At 37.9% G+C, this 22,530-nt stretch overlaps 1 protein-coding gene across 2 annotated transcripts in view; it reads right to left on the bottom strand.

Annotated features, from left to right (window-relative positions):
- Nucleotides 1-19,657, bottom strand: part of Sptlc1 (serine palmitoyltransferase long chain base subunit 1) — a 52,728-nt gene extending 33,071 nt beyond the window's left edge. For both annotated transcript variants that reach the window (XM_074052352.1, XM_074052353.1), the window contains exons 1-6: nucleotides 19,502-19,657; nucleotides 16,802-16,909; nucleotides 15,941-16,035; nucleotides 8,666-8,759; nucleotides 8,043-8,115; nucleotides 3,530-3,662 (exon numbers count right to left, since the gene is read on the bottom strand). In XM_074052352.1, coding sequence (XP_073908453.1) covers nucleotides 3,530-3,662; nucleotides 8,043-8,115; nucleotides 8,666-8,759; nucleotides 15,941-16,035; nucleotides 16,802-16,909; nucleotides 19,502-19,558 — 560 coding nt within the window. In that variant the 5' untranslated portion in view covers nucleotides 19,559-19,657. The remainder of the gene's footprint in view (nucleotides 1-3,529; nucleotides 3,663-8,042; nucleotides 8,116-8,665; nucleotides 8,760-15,940; nucleotides 16,036-16,801; nucleotides 16,910-19,501) is intronic.
- Between the last annotated feature and the right edge of the window lie 2,873 nt (nucleotides 19,658-22,530).

Raw genomic sequence — 22,530 nt, 5'->3', positions numbered from 1 at the left:
AAGTTGCTTGACACAAAAAATCAGCATACAAAATTCTGTAGTGTTGCTATGTGACAATAGCAAATTATCTTAAGTATAAATCGAAGAAAGCAATTCCATATACACTAAAATACAAAGTGAATGAATGAATAAATAAAATAACTTAGAAATAAATTTAACCAAAGAGGTGAAACTCTCAAATGGAAATTTAGGCACTGATGAAAGAAATTTAAGGAGGACACAATAAAATATAAAAACATCTTGTGTTTATGGATCGGAAAAATCAATAGTTAAAATGCCTATACTATCCAAAGCCATCTACAGATTCAATGAAATCCCTATCAAAATACCAATGTTTCAAAGAATTAGGGAAAAAAAACCCTAAAATTTACATGGAATCACAAAAATCTCTGAGTAGACAAAGAGAAAAAAAAAACACCAAAAAAAAAAACCAAAAAACAAAAACAAACCCACCACCCCACAAAAAAAATCCAAAACAGCAGGAAGCATTTATGCTACCTGACTTCAAGATATACCACAAAGCTATAGTAATCAAAACAACATAGTATTGATATAAATAACAGACAAACCAGACCAATGGAACAGAACTGAAAGCCCAGAAGTAAACCTAGATGTCTATAGCCAACTGATTGTTGACAAAAGTTGCTAAGAGCACACATTAAAGAAACAATAGTCTTCAACAAATGGTACTAGGAAAACTGGATATCCACATGCAAAATAATAATACTAGACCCCTACCTCTCTCCAGTGATAAAAATCAACTCAAAATAGATTAAGACTTGAAACTATTAAAAGAAAACACAGGAAAAATGTTTCGAGACATTGAAATGGGCAGACTTTTGGCTAAGACCTCAAAAGCATAGGAAACAAAAGTAAAAATAGACAAATGGGATTACCTCAAACTGTCCAGCCCTCATCAGAGTAGAGACAACCGATAGAATGGGAGAAAATTTATGCAAACTGAGCATCTGGCAAAGGGTTGAGATCTAAAAAACATATGGAACTCTAAATATTCAACAGCAAAAATATTAAAAAATATTCATATGTGGAATCTGAAAGTGCTGGTATCATGTAAGTTGAGAGTAGGATAGATGAGAGGCTGGGAAGATAGGGACAGACTGAACAATGGGTGTAAAGTTACAGTTAATTTAAGAAGTTCTGTCATGCTATTGCACAGAAGGGTGACTACAGATAACAAATATGTACTTCCAAAAAGCTAAAAGAAAATATTTAAAAATTGTATCATATAGAAATGTTGGAGGAGATAAAATATATTTAACTTGATTTAAACATTACACAATGCATACATGTATTAAAACATCACATTTCCCCATTAATATGCACAATTTTTGTTTTTATGAATTGGTCAAAAATAAATTTAGCCAGGTGGGGTGTATCATTTGTAATCCCAGCATTTGGGTGGTGGAGGCAGAAGGATTATCAGTTTGAAGACAGCCTGGGCTATCTAGTGAGTTCAAGTCCAGCCTGACTTATATAGCAAGACCCTATCTCAAAAACACCAAGAGCTAGTGATGTAGCTCAGTTGCAGAGTACTTGCCTAGCATGTGAAAGGCCCTGGGCTCAATCCCCAGCACTGCAAAACCCAGCTAAATAAACTTAATTTAAATAAAATAAAATTATGTAGAAGAGAACAATTAAGTTGTCTAATGATTCACTATAAACTGAAGTTTTAAGATCCTGAGTATAATGCATGGAGGTGGATTTAGTGTAGGTTTCCTACTAGTTAAAACCAAAATGACAATGTAATATTTACTATCTGAAAAGCAAAGTTGAGTTCACTAGTAACAATAAACTTTTTCTAGACTTAAACTTAAAAATGAATTAAGGATGAGGGCTTATATAAGGCAACACTGAATGGCACTGCAGTTGTCTGCCACTGAGCTTTTACCAAAAACCTGGAAACATTGTGTAAATCAATGGCTGTAAGTTGGCAATACGTTTTTTGTATTATTTTGTTTTAATTATGAGTAAAAATTAACAAAAATATTTACTTCTGGGGTCACATGAAGACACACTACTGCAGGGACCAACCTAGCTGGAGTGCTGCTGGTGGCTAGGTCCTGGTGAGGAGTAGGTCACATGTGCCCTTAAGGCACCCAAGTGGAGCCTGCTCTACTACACTGGGTGCAATGGCAAGCTCTGCCTCTACACAAACAGGAGTTCCAGTGGCAACTTGTGGGCAACATGACAGTGCAGCAGCCCAGGTCGGACTGGTTCCCTCTGGACCACTCTTTCAAGCTCCATCTCCTGTTCGCTCATCTACTGAACTGAGTTTAGTGAACACAACTAAATGGCAAATGGTATCCTAAGCAATGGACTTCAGCAAGCAACAGAAGCAAATAATCACAGAAATATAAAATTATAAACTAAGTGCTATAAAAGAAGAGTAAATGGAGTCTAAAGCAAGTGAGCAGAGACAGAAGTGTGCATGCATATCTGAGGTCTGAGAAGCAGTGTGAGCATAGGTTTATGAGGATATCAAATTCTCTCTGGCTGTTAAGATTTTCTTCACCTGCAGCAGGGATCTTGACGTGCTCTCAGAGACAGGAGATTTCTCTGTAGATGTGGTGTATGTGTAGGAGGAACAGGAAATAAACAGGGATGAGAGAAGGAACAGTACTCTAGGCATGGGGACTGGCATTTGGAAAAGTCCTGATGTAAAAGGAAACTAGTGTGTAAAGCTAGTGAAGCTACAGCTCGATTGCCTAGGGGAAAATGGTACAAAGTGGGCCTGAAAAGATAGTTTAGAACTCACAAGTTCATAATAAGGACTTGGGTCTTTAGAAATAATGGAAGCTCTTCCATGTATTAAATGGAATAAGACATAATCAGGTTTGCATTTTAAAAACAGATTATTCTCACTAAATTATCAAAAAGGAAGAGCGAAAACAAAAGTAAATTTGAGGCCTAAAAGTAAATAGTCTACCCTAGAGGTGAAAAAGCCTTCAGCTTGAGTGGCAGATGCTTCTCACTAAAGATACAAGTTGTCTGGGCTAGCCAGCTCTTGTTTGGCTCCTTGTGAGTCTTCCCTTCACAGTGAACAGTAATACCAACGCATCTGGAGCAGGCACCCAAGTCTGTAAACCTGCTTGTGGACAGTCAATGATGTCCCTAACTCATAGCTTCTATGTCCTTAAAATGAGCTTCTGAAGTCAGATTAGTGGAGACCTGGAGTTTGATGGGAAGGTGATGAGAAGCACATGTGAGCAATATTATGAGGTTGTTGTCAAGACTCCTGAGGGCACCATGGGGCCAGAGAATGAGAATATAGATGGCACGCCTCACTGGACAACAATAGATACAATCACAGGTGACCATCAGCACAATTAAGCATCTTTCAAATGAAGTTCCCAAACCTCTTGGCTGGGGTGACCAAGCATTTCTTTTAAAACAAAAAGAAAAATCCGTATTACTTTAGGCAGATAAATTGTCATGCAGGAATCCTCTAAGACCCTCAGTATTATTCTGAAAGGAATCCTGACTAGAAGTACAGGTAAAGGCTACTTACACAAATATGATGTCCCCTCGCTTAGAGTAAGCGGGAATTGCACTGGCTATGGTAGAAAATCCATATGAGTAAATAATGGCCTCTTCAGTCTTCATAAATTTTGCCAAGCGCTCTTCCAGATCCAAATGAACATCTATTTCAACAGAAAATTTAGATAGCAAAACCATCTTGCAATTATTTTTTCTCTACTAAAAAACAAAGAAAGGAACATAATTTAATTTAGTACCGTTTCTACCTTGTGGCTAAAATGCAATTGTTTTTAAGTAACAAACTGTAAAATACCTACTAAAACTATTCTGGGCCAAGAGCATTTCTGAAGCGTATGATCTGAAACCAGCTACCCATGTGTCTGTAAATGTGCTAACTGGGGCATTTTTGCTTCTGTATCACTTTACTGTAAGAATCCAAGGCCCAGTGACTTTACCTCCTTCAACTTCCCTTGACCAAAAACACTGAGGCTTTACCATGGTCTCACATTAACTTATTGAAGGCCTTTTGCATTTTAAGAAAAAGAGCTCCATGTAATCTGTGTCAGGATAGTGACATATATTAGAAAACTCTAGAGCCCTCTCCTCTAACAACAACACTGGCACTGAGTTGTGGCACCTGCCATCCCTTTGTAGGCCTGGATTGTTGTCTCAAATTCTTAAGAATGTACTGGGGCCAGGCACAGTGACTCACATCTGCAATCCTAACTACTAGGGAGGTAGAGATTGGGAAGATAAACGTTCCAGGCCAGCTCGGGCAAAACATTTGACCCCATCTCAACCAATAAAAGCTGGGCATGGTAGTGTGTACCTGGCATTCCAGCTACAAAGTAGGAAGTGCAAATACGAGGTTTTATGCCCAGGTCAACCCAGGCATAAAAGGGAGATCCTATTTGAAAACTAACAAAAGTAAAAAGGGTATGGTTCAAGTAGTACAGTGCCTGTCTAGCAAAGGCAAGGTCAAGTTCAAAGTCCAGTACTGGAAGGGAAAAAAAAAATGAGTATAGAGTATCCTGGGAAATTCAAAGTAGAAAAAAGAAATAGGGTCCTTTTATAGAAGCATCTTAAGAAGAATGCTAATGTAGTAGTAATGAGGATAAATTATAATTATTAAACTGACATGTTTTTATTTCCCTCATAAATCATATTTCCTTATAACCTTCCACTTCTCTGGTTGAGCCAGGAGGCTTCCATGCCCTAGAATGGAACGACAAGCAATGCTTAGAGAGAACAGGCTACCATACTAGTTTGAACCTTAGAACTTCAAAGTCATTTTAAAATGAGACCATATCAAGATGAGAAAAGGATTTCTAAATATTCTTTTAGCTCTTTTCACTGCAGCAGAACCCCTCCCTGGAAGATTGGATGACAGGTTCACTTCTAACACAGGAAGGAGGAAGCCAAGTCCCCAGCCCTGGGGCTCTGAGAGAAGGAGAGAGCACAGAGGCACATTTTGAGAAGGTGGAAGAGATGTGGCGTGTCTACTGAGGGAACTCTAAACTATGGGTACAGGGAGAGGTCTGGCCATTTTCAAGCAAGGAGTGGGGAGAGTGCTCTTGGCTGGCCAGCAGAGCCCAGTTTAATTGTAGACTTCTTAAAAATGTGATAGAATTATAAAGAAGAATGATGTATTCCATTCTAATCAAGCAGTGACAAATCATAAAGCATGGTTCTTCCTACTTATTAATTACAATGTACAAAAAGGCCCACTGCCACCTAAAAAGAAATACATGAAATACCATTTAATCTATTACCAATTAGCTATAATCATTTTATGGACTGCATACTTTTCATTATGTCAACATTAAATAAATGTGACATTAAATTTTGAAGACTGTATCCTAGTTGATCTGCAAGTTAATTCAAGATATAACACTACAAAAAGCCCAAGGCACATGACCGCTCACCTTCTAGGATAGAAAGTGAAAGATTATAGGCAAAATCTGGCCAGAAAGAGTAACACAGCTGACTTAGACAGTTGGTCACTTCACAAGTAGCTGAGCACAAGTTAGTCTAAGGCATAAAGTCTTCTTAGTGTTTTCTGAGTGCTAGTCCCTCTACCTCTCACTTCCCCATCTGGCAGGTCCCAGGTAGGAGGCTTCGTCAAAATTACACTTCCTCCATCTGGGAGTATCTACCACAAACCCTCTCAGTTTAGCCAACAGATAAGACAATCCAGGTCACAGTGAATTGCTTTCATTTAAGATCATGATTTCAAAATGGAAACCATGCTATGGATATAAACACACTAAAAAGTGGATTTAAAATCATTCTACTGGATTCTCAGCTTTAAATTAATTACTGATGAGACTGAAACTGAATGTGGCTTTAATTTCAGGCCTCAGAGTGAGTTACTCAGTTGATAATAAAGCAGCATGTTAACATTTTCACCAGTATGCATGCTCACATCACCGTTTATACACAGATGCTATATAAATGGCAAGCAGAATCTCAACAATAAATCAATGACTTGCTGGTTCATGCCTAGACTCAGTTTCAAAACTCTAGCATTTCCTTCTAGCTAAAGACACTAGGTTTTGGCTGATGTCAGCCTTGCTGAACAGGTTCCATGATAGGTAAACATGGGTAAGTGCAAAACTTGTTTCGCTTGATGCTACTTTGTGCAATGAAGGAACTCCCAACCCACAGCAGAGGAGACAGCAAGGAGGAAAACCACCAGGGCCCATCTTTTGCATACAGACCTATTTCTGCAACTGGTGCCATAGCTTTGTAAAAAATAAAATTCCAACACTACATTTTACCAGTCACAGTAGCAAAGAAGAGGCTAGGGTGAGAGGTGATCCAGAAAGTGTCTGCTTGCCCCAAGGCACTTGTACTCTTTCACACCTGCTTATATGCCTGTCTGGCTTTCTCCTTAGAACCTGAGACAGGAGGCCATACTAGAGTTCGAACTGCAGCCAGGTATTGAGAGGCTCAGACCTGGGCTCCTCCAATCACCTGGTATGTATCTGGACAAGCTCTGTGCTTCTCAGTGCCTCCTCTGACAAAGGGCAACTAACTTCCTTATCAGGGTGGTAGGAGGACCACACGATTAATGTCCATGAAATACTCAGAACAGCACCTGGCACAGAACAAGCAGTAGCTATGTAAAACTTCATTCAATTAAATGAATATCTGTACAATAAAAGAAAAAGGCTTCTTTTAAAAAGAAAAATTCAGTTGCGCTTACCTTCTAATTAACTTTAATTTCCAATAAAGACTATTTTTTTATTAAGAATCACTTGTTCAGTCTCTCACAATAAAATCAGAGCTTTTTTGTTTTCCAGAGAAAAGACTGTAAAACAGTTCACTTTAGAATAAGAGACAATCAACTTACTACTTTTTCCCTTAAGAACTTCATACTTTTATGTATATATTTTTTCTTAAAAAAAAAACAAAACAAAAAAACACAAGAAACCCTAGATGGGCTGGAGATGTGGCTCAAGTTGTATAGTACCTGCCTAGCAAGTGCAAGGCTCTAAGTTCAAACCTCAGTACAGCAAAAAACAGTAACAACAAAAACAACCTAGAAACATGGTCCATTTTTCCCATAAGTAAAAATAATTGCACTTATTTATTCATAAGAACAAATGTGTGACTTTTCACCAAGATGTTCTAAGCTGTGCAAGTAGGGCCTGTTCCCACCCTACACACTGCTCCATTGTCTTCTTTTGTACCAAACATCTACCTTACATATGTTATTGTCAAACAGCAAAAAGAGAGATTGTTTCAATTAGCAAATTTACTTTTGTCACAAGGTATTACATTCATTACATGAATAACTGAGAAAAAACCTAGTGACATTTTCAGAAACAAAGAACATACACTTAATAAAAACAACCATAAAATGCTAGGGTCTTCTTTGAAAGTTGTGAGCTAGGGAGCTCATAGGATTTGCTATGATACATTCACCTGAATATTTAATTAGCCTTTCTCAGAGTCACCCAACACAAGGAAATTAAGATCCTTCATCTTCATCCCCAAAAGAAAACAAGCTGCATTGTTTACCTCCTCCCAGCAAATCTGTTCTCATTCCCACGCCCCACCCCCACGCCCCGCCATACAAGGCTGCACACACAGGGCTCTTTTCCAGCGCCCTGTGTGACGAGGCATGGTCCCCCTCACACTATGACTTGGTGTCCACTATGCAGACAAAGACCATGCCTTTGGACAGTAAAGCAATGATGCCAGTTCCTGCATCCTTGCTTGACTATAAAGAAGAGAGTCCCTAACAGCTGACCCTTCTTCCTGTTGTGCACAACAGAAACAACCTTCTTATGTTACTGTCTCTTTGAGACACATGCAGCCTAATACAGCACATCTGAGGCACCTTATAGCTCTCTTCTCCCCAAGTTACACCAAACTCCAGACCAAAGCATTTCCCATCAATGGTTTCAAACTGCAGAATCAAAGAAGATAAGAAATCACACACACCACAAGTGATTAAGGTTATGTTTTCCAAGGAGTTCTGCAATCAAACTGAATCTGAACTTGAAAGCTGTAGTCTGAAAAATATGACAACTTACCAAATGTGCCATAAAATCCTCTAGGTCCACAGGTCCCCACACCATACTTTTTTAGAGATGATAAAGCTGCTGCCTTTATTAAAGCCAAAAAATTATATTTTAGTAATTTACCTGTAAGAGTACAAAACTGGCATTTCCTGTTCTTTAGCCCACACAGTCCCTTCCTCCCTCTCCGCCTTTTCATCCTTTCTCATAACTAGGACAATTTTAACAGGACATAGTAAAATACAGATGTAAAGATTCAGACACATACTTAAAACATGGAAAAGTTATACTTTCTTGACTCACAAAACCAGGTTAAATCAACTCAATGCCTTGCCTTTTGCATTTGTGTGCCCATCTTTCCTGAAAAACATTTGTCAGTCCACAATCCCAATAAGTAATGAAGTAATTTCCTAGATGCTTCTTTGACTATTACCCCAGTCTAGCTTACTGGGTTCTCTCATGAAGTCCCATTGACATTTTTGCTTTCCTTTTTCTAAATCCAGGTTACAAGTCTGTCAGACAAGGAGTAATGGGAAACTTTTAGCCCCTTCTGATAGTTCACATTTATCTTTTATTACATATCCAGTTTCTTAAGTTAGTAATGTTATTTGTCCACTTCAGCATTATGTGTTACTTACCTTAACCCGAGGATTATCCAGTAACCCAAGAAAATTAAAGGAGGCAAAGTTTATGCATTCTTTTCCATTCACCACAATGTTGTGGCTTGGAGGGCTAGGGGAAAAGATACAAAGACTGATTCACTTCAGCACACATCCATATCTCATGCTATCATATTACCCTAGTGGCAGGCACAGCACAATAATGTTATTATTCTATGCAATTTGTTTTCTAATCTTCTCTTTTTTAAATTAATTATTTTATTAAGATATATTCGTTACACGGGGGGATACATAGTGACATTTCCAATTAGACTTTATGTTGCTCATTAGTTACATTGCCCCCACTGTTTCTTCCCCTCAACCTCTTCCCCAACCCACTTAAGGCATTTGTGAGAAATTTCTTTGTTCTATTTCATGTAAGTATATGAAGTCCATCAACCATATAACCTCATCTTAATCTCTCCCCCCTCCCAGTAGTAGTTCCCTACACACACTGAACCTATTTTACATTCCTGTCTTTCATCATTAATATTTAAGTTGATGTTCAAAGGGGTTTCTCAATGAATGCCCACTGTACTTTACTTTGGTCTGTTTAACCCCTTCCATTACTCTCCCTTCAAAAACAAGGGTTCAAACTATGGGTCACAGCCACTCATGGCCTGTGACAACAGCTTAGTCACAACCAGCATATTTTGACTAATGGAAACAAGATAGACCAGACTGGCAGGGCAGACATGCAAGCCATTGCATGAACAGATGAAGGAAAGGACTGCACCAGGGAACTTTGATTTCAGTTACATTTCAGTGTTGATTTGTGTTCTGGATTACTCTATAATATGCACTGCAGCCAGAAAGAACCCAGAGAAACTGCTCTCAGAGATACTTTTTTTTTTTAACAGAACTGGTAATGCACAAGATTAAGTAATGCAAGATTCTGGAAAGCCAGGGGAGGAAAAGAAATGCAACTTGAAATAGATTCACAAAAGCAGATTAACTCACATAAAAGTAAGACTCAGTGAAAAGAAAATGGATTGTAGAGTCATCAGACACCATCTGCACCTACTGACAACATTGGGTACTTGGGGATGGTAACCTGACCTCTGTGATTAATTTCTTCATCTATAAAGTATGTGTGCATGGGGGGGGGGCGGGGTAGGGGGTGGAGAACCTCTCTCTCAGGATTAAGTGTCATTACAAAAGCTTATGGCTCATAAAAAGTGCTCTCCAAATATTTTCTTCTTCTTCTCTCCTAGGTCTTCAATGGCTTCTTTCAAATCCAGGGTTACCTACCTCCTCAACCACTGTAATTCTCAATCTATGATGTTATTTACTTTCCCACTTCTCGGGACTTAAGTGTCCTAAACCACTCTGATTATACAAGGTGCTAGCAATAACAAAAAGATAAGAAAACAAAACACCTAGGTAGACTAACTTGTTCTAAAGTTTGCAAGCTTTAAGAGTCAAGGCTAATCTATAAAAACTGTGACACACATAGAAAATGAATTATCAAGAATAAGCCAAGTCAGGCATGGTGATATACACTTACAATCCTAGTACTTGGGAAGCTGAGGCAGAGCACTCTGATTTCCACACCAGCCTACACAGACATACCTTGTCTTAAAGCATAACACATTCAACTTCTCTCTCCCCCTCTTCCTTCTCACCACACTTCTTCCCAGAAATACTTATACTGAGCACAAGAAGAACTAAAGAAAACTTTATCAAGTAGACAGAAGAAGGCAGGGGAAAAAATGAAAAGAATGAAAGCTTGGTATTTAGAATGGTACTAGAAACAGTGTCTGTAAATCTCTGGTTTCTAGATGGCACCCAGACTCTCAGACTCTCCTGTCAGGGGCACGCTTGCAATTACACTCAGGTGTTTGTGCAAGGCATGCAGCAGAGACCAACAGTTATCAACCCAACAGTATTCTCTCGTTCCTCTCATTCCTCTGCCACCTGAAGCAGAGGACCACATTTTCCAGCTGTGGCTGCAACTAGGTGTGGTCAGTGCTGCTTTAATCAAGCTGAGAAAGCAGAAAGAGATTTTTCTACCCAGCTACCTGCCAGCCTATTTAAGGATGAATAGAACTTATGAATAGAAGTCATATACCTCAAGTGTGGAGCAGCAGGGATGGAAACCTGGGTCCCCGAACTTTTGTGGAGCTGCATCTCTCTTCACTTGTTGGTGAGGAGAAATAAACTTTTACCTTGCTTAAACCACAGATGTTTGGGTTTCTTATTATGTGCAGCTGAGTTCAATCCTTACTAGTTACAACTTCAGCCAAAAATAATCTCTACTCTTAGATATTCTGCAGAAATCAACCTTTTCCTCTTTTTCTTCCTTTCCCTCTCCCCTTTCCTTCCCTCCTTTCTTTTTAAGAGGTAAAATAATTTGACACAAATAAATATAGTACATATTCCCACTCATAGTACATATTCCTAGAAGTGGAGCTTCACAATGTAAGTACTATGCAACCTTTTTTCTTTTTTTGGTGGTACTGAGGTTTGAACTCAGGGCCTTATACTTGCTAGGCAGGCATTCTATCACTTGAGCCACACCCCAAGGTCTTTTGGCATTAGTCATTTTTCAGATAGTGTCTCACATTTATGCCTGGGCTGGCTTGGCAATTCTCCTATTTACACTTCCTGTGACGCTGGGATGACAAGCGTGTACCAGCTTTTATTGGTTAAGATAGGGTCTCAAGAACTTTTGCCCAGCCTGGCCTTGACCCACGATCCTCCTAAATAGGTTTTCTAATCATATGGCAATAATTTATAAATTATTAAACAGAAAGTTCAATGAAAACATTATGCTTGGTCAAAACATAAAAAACAAAGTGAAAATTAGAAAATACTTAGATCTGAGTAACAGCTGTTGAAGGTATAGGCTTTAGCTGGAATAATACTTCGGAGGAAATTTTTCAGCCTTAAACACATTATCCCTTATCTATAATTTTTAAAGTTTACAACAAATTCATTTGGTACCAAAGCCTGTCCTAAGCTGATATGAAACTATTACTGCATTTACTTATCTCACTGTACAGAAATATTCATATGGGATGCTGCCCCAGACTTTATGACATAACCTGTAATAAGGAATGCATGTTATCTCTCAAAACCTAAAAAATTCTGTATGCTTAAGGTTTCAGAAAAGAGACTGGGAGTCAGTACTAGGAAAGTTAAAAGTGTATAAATTAAGTATTCAACTAAATTAGAAAAAGAACAGAGAGAATAAAAGATATAAAAGGAAGTGAAATAACAAGCATGATTCATTTTAAAAAAATACAACATAGTGTATGAAATAAAGAAACTCATGCAAAGATCTTAATAGATGCAGAAATGACATTTAATAAGATCCAACATGTATTTACAAATTAAAACTCTTAGAAAACTAAGATCAGATGGGAATGTTCTCAAATTGGTAAGACTCTATGTACTTAAAATCTGTGCAAAGTGGGAAATAATGGAGGTATTTCCTCTAAGAACAGCAATAAAACAAGGATTCCTACTATCTTTTCACCATTCAGCATTATTACTAAAGGCTATCCCAGTACTATGAAGTCAGAAACATAAACAAGCTATTATGTGTACATAACCAAAATTCATGATATTATCTACAGGTGACAGAATTATCTTACATTAAAAAAAAAATCAACAGAATCAAGAAACTACTGGAATTAATGGTGAGAATAATATACAATATGTAGTAAAATACAAAATGAATAATAAGAAAAATAAAAAGACTGGAATAAATAATGAAATGTATTATATTCATCTGAAGTGATGACTTATCATTTTAGGAATATTTCATCTTGCCAAAATAAACTATAAACAATGCAAACACAATTAAAATTCCATTAAGATTTCTAAAGAAGTTCCACAAACTTTAATAATTACTTTGAAGAATAAAAGTTCATGAATGGCTAAATGAACTTAGAATAAAGAAGGTAGTTTACAAAAAGAAGCAAAGTTTAAAGACCTTTTTAATACCAGGTTTGGCACTAGAACAGGCAGGCAAAGAGACCAGTGAAAATCTCGAGTGCAAGACATCTGTGTGTATATGAATACTTGGCAAATGAAAGCAGATGCCCCACAAAATACTAGGTTACACATAGGTTTTTCTATGCATAAAGCTGAATAATCATGTACAAAGGTGAATTCCAGATGTTAAAGAACATAAAAGACATTTAAGAAAAAAATTAACAGAAGAAAATATAGAAGAGTATCTTTGTGACCTTGAGGAAGAAAATTATTTCTTAAATACATAAAACAAATGCCAAAATGGATACATGTGACCAAGTCAAAAATTAAAAATCTGACTCAATAAAAGGTACCAAAGAGAAAGGTAACAGATGGGTGATAGAAAAGAGATTTATTGCATTCCATAGAATTAAGAGATCATAATTGTATTTTATCTACCACTAAGGAAGAAAAATGCTACCAAATTAAAATGTAGCAATGTTTTGTTATCATGTTGAATTTGTTTATATTTAATGAAATGGTCTATTAGCCATTCTTAGACACAGATTTTTGTCACACTACCTATGAAAAGAAAAATATTAGAAAGATAAATCAGTCAAGACATTTCTAAAATCTTTCTCCATTTCAGTCCCCCTTAGCCAAGATGTTAGTGTCACAGGTATTCATAAGATATTCTCTGTGACACTAGGGATATCTCTGTATATCTAGGCATCTGTTAGATTGCCTTATACGTTATTGTCACCCATTCTCAAGTTTTAATAATGAAATTGTCCTACTGGACTAATAGCATGGTTTCATCTTTCCCCCAATCAAATCACGTATTTCTAGAAAGCAAGCTGTTACTATCCAAAGGCAACAGGCAGTCTGATCAAAACAGATTTAAGCACAAGTAGTCACAGAAGTTTCTGTACATCTACTTAATGCAGTATGGCCTTTTCTATGATCACAGGTTCCTTTGGTGACCAACAGTACACATAAGTCCCCTGTAGCACTGAAAGTAAGTACAGCCGTGACCAAGTTCACTGGCACACAGGCAACGACAACCATATCACAAATGACTCTCTGGCTAAGAGTGATACATCAACAACTCCAGGTAGCTGAAGATTTGCCCCCAAATGATGGAGGAGGTGAATTCAACTATGATTTATTTAATATACTGTAAGAACTTATAAATGCCACAATGTGCCCCCAGAACAACAATAAAAAATTATATATATATATAAAAGATCTGCCCCCCACCTCAAAGATAGGGAAACAAAACAAATTATGTGTCTTAGGATCAATGTAATAAGAGTACTACATCAAAAACTGACTAAGGATTCAAATCTATAAGGTATACACAACCCTTGTGAGTATATTTAAACAGACAAAAAAAGCCTGGGACTCCAGGTTTAAAAAAAGTGGGAGGGGGGAGGGGAAACTCCAGCAGCTGATGTGTAGATGAAGTGATGCTTCATAGCTCAAATAAGAAAAATGCAAAATAATACAATAGGGATGTGAGGGAAACCAGACCCATACATATTAGCTCAGGGGAAAATCATGATGCAGAAAAGTCCTATAGAAAAACTAGGCAGACATATATCTGTACTTATTCCTGGCTCTCTAGCCCCAGAAAAACATAAACGAAGGTCCTAGGGAATATCAATCACAAGATTCTTTGTGGCACTGGGAAGTGGGGCAGTTTAGGTATCCATCATCGGGAAAGGGAGTAAGTAAAGTCCAGTGGTGGTACATGACAAAAGAGTATGTAACTGAGGAAATGAATACAAAAATCACAAGCAACCTCACCTGTTTCTGTTTACCCTGACTTGATATTTCTGTCTACCACTTATTTCTTCTGAAAGTACACAAAAATGGCTACAAAATTTAAAAGTCTAACCTGATCCAGACCAGGACACAGAGAAGAGATGACACAATGTTGGGAATTGGAAAGCAAATGAACAAGCTATACTGAGTAAGTCAAAGATACAAAAGAAAGCCGAGCCTAGGCTGGCAATGAATAGCCTAGCAGCAACTCCATTCTAAAAACCACTTAATTGTCGTTAACAGAATGAATTTTATGGTATGTGTCAGCTCATTATTGAATGCAAATAGGTATTACATAAATTGAAAAAAAGTAACACTCAATTTATCATTATTAACAAACCTCCTTTGTCCTATAGTTTTTGTAAACAACTTACATAATAGTCTTGATTAAAATGAAAATATTAAGCATATTAAAAAGAATGGATGCTAGGGATCACCAGATACTGAGAAGCTGTTTAGAACAGCAATACACAGATTTTAAAAAATCAATAATAGTACAAAACGGTAAAATAAAAAACAATTTCAACATGTGTAAAAATCATCTTCCACAGATAATTCTTTGGAGTCTATCTACATTTTACTAACATAAAGGAGAAAACGAAGACAAAGAAAACAGCCAGTGTAGGAGAAAAAGGAAGGAATTCCCTAGCTAACAGTGATGGGAGACTCTAAGGCCACCAGTGCAGCAGGTGCAGATAGCAACCAGTCAGGACTGGTGGAGAAAGACAGAGGTTCTAAAAAGAAAAAAAATGAACCCAATAGAAACTAACACATTTGAACATTCTGAATGAAGGTTTACACTCCTAGAGAAAGATAAGGAAGAAACAGAGACGCTGACATAGAACCAAGCAAGTGAACAAAGGAAAATGTTTAACTCCAAAGAAAATAAGTACACGAGAAACAAAATGAAGTCAGATGGCACTGGCTCAGCTAATGAATGGTATTATTGGAGTCATAAAAATGTAAACTCTAAATAATCTAAGAATACATTAAAACTGGACTCTGCAAGGCCACTACGTGCAGCTCAGCAGCACCATGGCCAATGGCCACAGCAAGCTGCTTTACCTGCAGGAGACAGACACCTTTTTCTAACACACACAAAGACCTGATAGGGGTTGCTATAAGCGTGGGAGAGCAAGTGTAGGCATATTTCTCTCCTACAACCAAATATTTAATTAGTATATTCAAATAGAAAAATCAGGAGTGAAATTTTAAAAATCAGGAAATAACAGTATACATGTTTGGAGAAAAAAATTTTTGCTTTTTTGCTTATTTCTTTAGGAAAAAGGATAAGTGCTAATGCCCAAATCAAGACTTTAAAAGATGCCCAGACCAAGCCTAAAAGAAATTTTTATATTGGGAACAAAAGCAGTTAAGTTGCTCTGAGAAATTTCTAAATGTTTTACTTTAATTAAAAAAAGGAATACTACATAAACCATCCACACTTTAGCGAATATACCTAAAGAAAACCAAATACAAATGTGTTAAGTAGCAAAACTGACTTACCCTGAAACAATGTTATAGTTGAGAGCAGGATGGTCTTTTGAGACAGGAGGAACAAGAGGCTCTGGCTGCCACTCTTCAATCAATTCTTCCTTTTCCTATAGGACAAAAGGAGGTAAAGTATAGCACAATGCCAGTCACGTCACACTGACTCCAGCAATAGCTAAACTGGGTGTTATAGTGGAAATTCACAATGTTTAAAATAAGTGCTAGAAACATCCTATCTAATTGTTATGCCTAGAACAAAAACAGAATCATTCTTGAGTTGGGGGTACTGACCACCCTCCTCTCTTTCTTTGTTATAAGCTCTTGTTTTTCTTTGTTATAAGTTTTTTTTTTTTCTTTGCTATAAAGTTCTTTCTCATACAGTTTTGTGGGTGACTTGACAACTTAAGGAAATTTTATTTCTATGCTTGGGATTTTCCCCCATTACCAATATTTCAAAGTTCCATTTGAGATGGGGGTAGGTAGGATTCTTTCCAACTCTGAATCTCCTTTGTGAAAACCATAGGGAGAACTTTCCCCCAGGCTTTAGAAATAGTTGTGCTTTTCCTGAGTGACTTATCTGACCTTAATATGGTCACTGATGAAAATCCACTAGTTGCTCTTATGTACCTGAAACCATCTATTTATCAGACTGCTGTTTACTCACTGCAAAAATATAGCACCATAGTATGGTGTTCCTCTGGACACTGACTTTATTCCTCACTTTCCCCATATTCTGTCTACCCTAGTATTTCACTCTCTTTGATTTCCTTATATTGTAGAAAATATTTTACTGCATAGTTGAGTCACCACAATTTCTCTTTAGAAATATGTAGCAACTACAATCACACATTGAATAAAACAGAGTTAATTTCATACCTTGATTGTAAGATCGGATCGTTCTTGTAATTTGTAAGTTTTAGAGAAAAGAAGTCTGATTATCCAGAGTATTAGAATTCCTTCCAGAATGAGATGGTAAGCAGGAGCCTAAAGAGGAGTAAAAACCAAAACAAAATAAGTGAAATAAATACTCCCAAAGCCTGCACATAAAATTTAGCATACCCAAATGCACAGCATCTCATGACCTTTAATATATTATTTCTTACTACAAACTTTTAAAGCCTCCTTACAACAAAGTTTTAAAGTTTCCTTAATGTCTATTCCTTTTCCTATTTCTAACAGTAGGCAATTTCTCCTTCACATAAAAAATCTCTTCAGACTTCAGCTTTTAAAATCTTGTTAGGAATAAAATGAAATTAAAAAAATAGAATCTGACATACAATCTCAATATTTGAAACATTATTACCAGATTCTTCAGATAATTTAAATGTCTACTAGCAGGAAGTGTCTGTACACTGATTAACTTAACAAGCTTTCTATTACTATCACATCTACCTACCATGGATAAGTTAATACTTATTTGGAAATCAGTTACCATAAACCTTAAGGTTCTGCATATCTTAGTATATTTTCTATTCCCTCAAAGAAATCTTAAACCCTTCTCAGAATATGACAGAAGAGGGGAAAAGACTATAAATATTTGAAGGAATTGCAGTTCTCTTTTCTACCCTGGTTACCCAAAAAGTGTATTATATGCTCCATGTCAATAGTCACAAGGGTATCTTAATAAAATTATCTTAGGTCTGTTCAACTGTATGTTTTGAAGATAATGGCCAGGCTGACTTTTATGGAGAAGATTCCAGGTATCAACTAATCCCCCATTAGTTACGGGATACTCTATTCCACTGGGTTGTCATTGGAAAAATCATCTCAAGTTGGGTATAATGGCGCACACCTGTAATCCCAGCAGTTGGGAGGCTGAGGCAGAAGGATCTCAAATTGGAGGCCAGCCTGGACTACAAGGAGGGACCTTGATACAAAGGAAAAAAGGGGGGGGGTGCCAGAAGGGAGGTATTTAGAAACAAACACAAATCTCTTCAAATATTTAGACAGAAAGAGATAAAATGACAGAGCTTAGAAAAAAAAAAAACCACAAATACTAGAATTTGGAGAGTGGAGAACTGCTGGCAAACTTCATATGTAAAACTTCAAGTCAATGCACACATAACTTTAAAACTTTAAAATGCCCCCCCCCCGCCCACACACTTTTTTTTTTTTTAATTTTTTTATTATTCATATGTGCATACAAGGCTTGGGTCATTTCTCTCCCCTGCCCCCACTCCCTTACCACCCACTCAGCCCCCCCCCCCACCCCCTCAATACCCAGCAGAAACTATTTTGCCCTTATTTCTAATTTTGTAGAGAGGATAAGAAAGTACGAGTCTAGGGAAATAATTAAAAAATCTTAAGTGCCACTTCTTTTCTACCCAGGATATGTTATAGGCAAGGAGTTCTCCCAAGTCTTTGTTGGTCACTTTCAGATAACGAAAAGTTACACCATCAAGTAGACTTCAAAAACAACGGTGCTAACATGTAACAAAAACCATTTTTTAAAAATCACTCAATTTTACTGACTTTTCTATTATTAGCAGTTATAATTAACCTAAGTTGGATATCAATTAAACAATTTGAAGAAAGCCACAGGGGGAGGTGGGGCAAAGCGTGACCCTGTCTTAAGAAGAAAAAAAAATAAAAACAAAAAGGGCTGAGGGCTAACGCCAAGGGTAAAAAGCTTATGTAGCATGTGGCCAGGCGCTGGGTTCAATCCTCGGGCGCGCACGCGCGCACACACACACACACACACACACACACACACACACACACGCACTTTAAATGAATGTGAGCACCATAAGCACAGGGACTTTTTTGCCTGTCTGTTCACTGCACTATCCCTAGCGTCTACGATCTGAGCTGTCCAATGCCGTAGCCATTAGTCATATGTGGCTACTTCAGTTTAAAGTTCAATTAGAAATTAATTTCCTCAAGTGCTTATAGTCACATGTGATTAGTGGCTGCTGTGCCGAAGAGCCCTGAGATAGCAAACGCAGAAAGTTTTACAGGACAGATTAGGATAGCTTGGTTGTTATATTAATGCACGCTAAGACAGACATTGATTTCATACTATCTTACATACATGACACAGCTAACCTTCCCCCCCGCAAAAAAAACCCTTAATTATTCCTTTCAGAATCCGTTTAAACAGGTGCTTCTTTATAGGGTAGAAAATGGAATGTATGCAAAAAACTGAGTATTTCATATTCGAACATCCTAAATCATTCGGCTTCTTTTCCAACTCACTCTCCCCTGTCACCAACAAAACAGCTTTTCTCCGAAGAACTGTTTCATACTTCCAAGGACTTGATTTCCCTAGGACCTCCTCAGACAAGACTTACCACTCTTTTATCAACTCCGGTCCCTGAGAACCTGCGTTTCCCTTGCCCGCCTCCGCTCCCGCGTTAGTTTCCCGCGCCCCAACCCGACCCCCCTAGCGACCGAGTGCAAATCCAGACCCTCAGTCCCGCCCCGCTCGCCGCCCCCTCAGCCCGGCAGCTGGCACTGTAAACGCCGAGTCGGCGAGAACGAGTCAGCCCCGCCGAGGCCTCGCACCACCGGCCAAAACAGGCCGTCCAACTCGTCCCTGGACGTAGGGGCGTGGGCGTCTCGGGTCGTGGAGCCCACCTCGTAGAGCGCCTGTACCATCTCCACCAGAACCCACTGCTCCGCAACGGTCGCCATGGTCAACGGCTGGCTTCCTTCCGGTACGCGGGTCACAGATACGTCATTTAGCGCGGGGCGCAGCTCAATGACGTCCCCGTGCCCGAGGAGGCCTCGCGCTTGCGCACTGAGCGGTCAGAGGGCGGCCCAGAAGAAGGCGGGTTTGGCTCGGGCTGAGCTTCAAGCGTGCGCTTGGGTGCTGGACTCCTTGTGGACAGACATAGTAAATGGCCCTTGCTCTTCGCCATCAGCTGGGCGGAGAGTGTTAAGACAACTGACACATATACTTTACTTTTAAATTACGTAAGTGATCCAGTAGTGCATTATAATTTTAAAAAGATGTTTAACAAATAATAGCGCTTACTATTGTGTCAGGCATAGTTCAAGACTGTGGGATTTAATTTAGACAGCAATTTGGTGTGGAATCTTTAAGAACCTTGAATAACATGCAGACGGTATGCATATGGACGCACTTAAGTGAATCTAGTTTGTTAAAAAATATATTTCAGCTCATAGGGACAGTAGCTTTCTATTACTTACTACTTTCCTGTTTTTTATTTTTCTAGTAGTTCCTGCCTTGTGTATATATACGTATATTATATTTTAATGGCTGAATACTATTTCTTGGAATAATTTGTTACATGCATTTCTCACTCTATTTTACCCCCTGTGTTACATGTGTGCTTATCTTTCTGTGCATGGAGGCATATTTCTGACTCGTTTCCTCAAAGGGAAATTTTAGTGTTATTAATTTTGTTGAATAACTACCAAACTGCTCCTTAAATGGCTCAGTCAATTTTAAATGTCTGAAAGTGTATCCATGCTCTAGCCCATGATGGGCTAGGGTTAGTTATCACAGGATTGCTTTGTTGTGTAAACCATCCTGCTCCTGTGTGCACTTTCATCATGTGATGATACCTTCTGCAGTGTTATGCAGTAAGAAGACCCTCCCCAGATGCTCAGATCTTGACCTTAGACTTCCCAGCCTCCAGAACTGTGAATAAAATTTATTTCTTTACAAAGGACCTAGTTCCTGGTGTTCTGTTATATTGGCAGAGAACAAACTAAGATGGTATTAGGAGGTGGAGAGTTTGTGAGGTGATTTGATCATGAGGGTAGAGCCTTTATAAATAAGATTAGTGCTCTTAAAAACAGAGGCCCCAGGGAGCTCAGTCGCCTCTCCCACCACAGTGAAAAGGTGCTGTCCATGAACTGGAAGTGGGTTCTCACCAGACAACAAATCTGTTGATGCCTTCATCCTGGATTCCTATCCTCCAGACCTGTGAAAAATGAATTTTTATTGTTTGTCACCCAGTTTATGTTATTTTTATAGCAGTCTAAATAGAGGAAGACAAGTAGTTTGCACCTATTAGTTTATACTTTTAAGTGTACAATACATTAGTGTTAACTGTGTACACATTGTTGTGTGACAGATCTCCAAAATGTTTTCATCCTGCAAAACTGAAACCCTGTAACCTTTGGACAAACCCACTTTTCTTTCTCCTCACAGCCCCTGGCAGCCATCATTCTGCTTAATATTTTTAAGAATTTGGCTATTTGAGATACCAAACCATTTTTTCAAAGCTGCAGGACAGTTTTCATTCCCATGTGCAGTATATGAGGTGAACATATACTGTATATGTCATGTGTTCCACCTCATATATAATTAATGTATTAGATCTACCCAGGGAAATAATGCTCTTTGCAACTGAACATTTAGCCACATGGTCTGTAATATAATGAAAAACAGCGTGTTTAAATACTTGTTTACATAATTGACAATTTGTGAAACACTTAAATTCACCAAATTAACACAGTCAACAACCCATATCTTAAGTTCTTAAAATAATCTTTTCAATATGTGTCTATAACATATACTCACATATGTCCACAAACATCATCACCAATACTATTTATTGTCCATTTTACTGGTCATAGCCATCCTGGTAGGTGAAAAGTGGCATTCCATGACTATAAATTTCATTTCTGTTATAACTAATGAAGTTAAACATATTTTCAATGTTTATTTCAGTATTTATTTTTTCTGAAAAATGTCTTGTGCTCGCTAATCAGAAGTTCAGTCACTTGTGCTGTGCCATCAGTCCTTTTTGCTTTTTGTTATTTTACAGAGGTCTCCTCCATAGTTGGAATTACAGGTGTGTACTACCATGAATGGCTTTTTGTTGACTCTTCCTTCCTTCCTTCCTTCCTTCCTTCCTTCCTTCCTTCCTTCCTTCCTTCCTTTCTTCCTTTCCTCCCTTTCCTTCTTTTTGCTGTACTGGGGTTTGAACTCTGGGCATTGCACTTGCTAGGCAGTCATTCTACCACTTGAGCCACGCCCTCAGCTTGAATTATTCTTAATGATGATTTGAACATTTCTTCTTATCTACTCTTTTTTCTCTTCCTCTGCTTTGAAATTTCTATTCAACAGATTTCAGATCTTCCAAATTGATCTTATATATCTCTCATTTACTTTCCCCCCTTTACTTCCCTTCCCTTCATTCTTTCATTGCATATACTGCAAGGATGTCCAGACTGGTTTTAGAACTAGAGTTTACTTTTTAGTCATAAATATTCTGTTACTCATCCACCTACTGATTTTTAAAGATTGGAGTATATTTTTTGCTGTTGAAATGCCTCTGTGTCTCCTATTTATAACAGCCAATTCTTCTTTCAGGAGGCTCCATTTTCTCTTCATTTACTCATTCAATCAGTATTTCCTGAGTCCTCACTGTAAGACTGTTTAAGGAGAAAAGGATGAAGAAGTAAACAAAACCAATAAAAAAATCTTTCTTCCTGGATCTGATAACCTACTAGAGTAACTAGAAAGAAACAAAATAAATAAATATGCAACAAAGGTTGCATGCTTTCTCTCATATGTGGAAGGCAGAGTCAAATAAAAGCACAAGCATTATCATCTCTATATATGTACACACACATAAGAATAACATAAGTAATAAGAATAACAGTGAATTCATTAAACGAGTTGATAA

The sequence above is a fragment of the Castor canadensis genome, chromosome 13 (genome assembly GCF_047511655.1).
Source record: "Castor canadensis chromosome 13, mCasCan1.hap1v2, whole genome shotgun sequence".
Taxonomy (NCBI): domain Eukaryota; kingdom Metazoa; phylum Chordata; class Mammalia; order Rodentia; family Castoridae; genus Castor; species Castor canadensis.
This window is presented reverse-complemented; position numbering and strand designations above follow the sequence as displayed.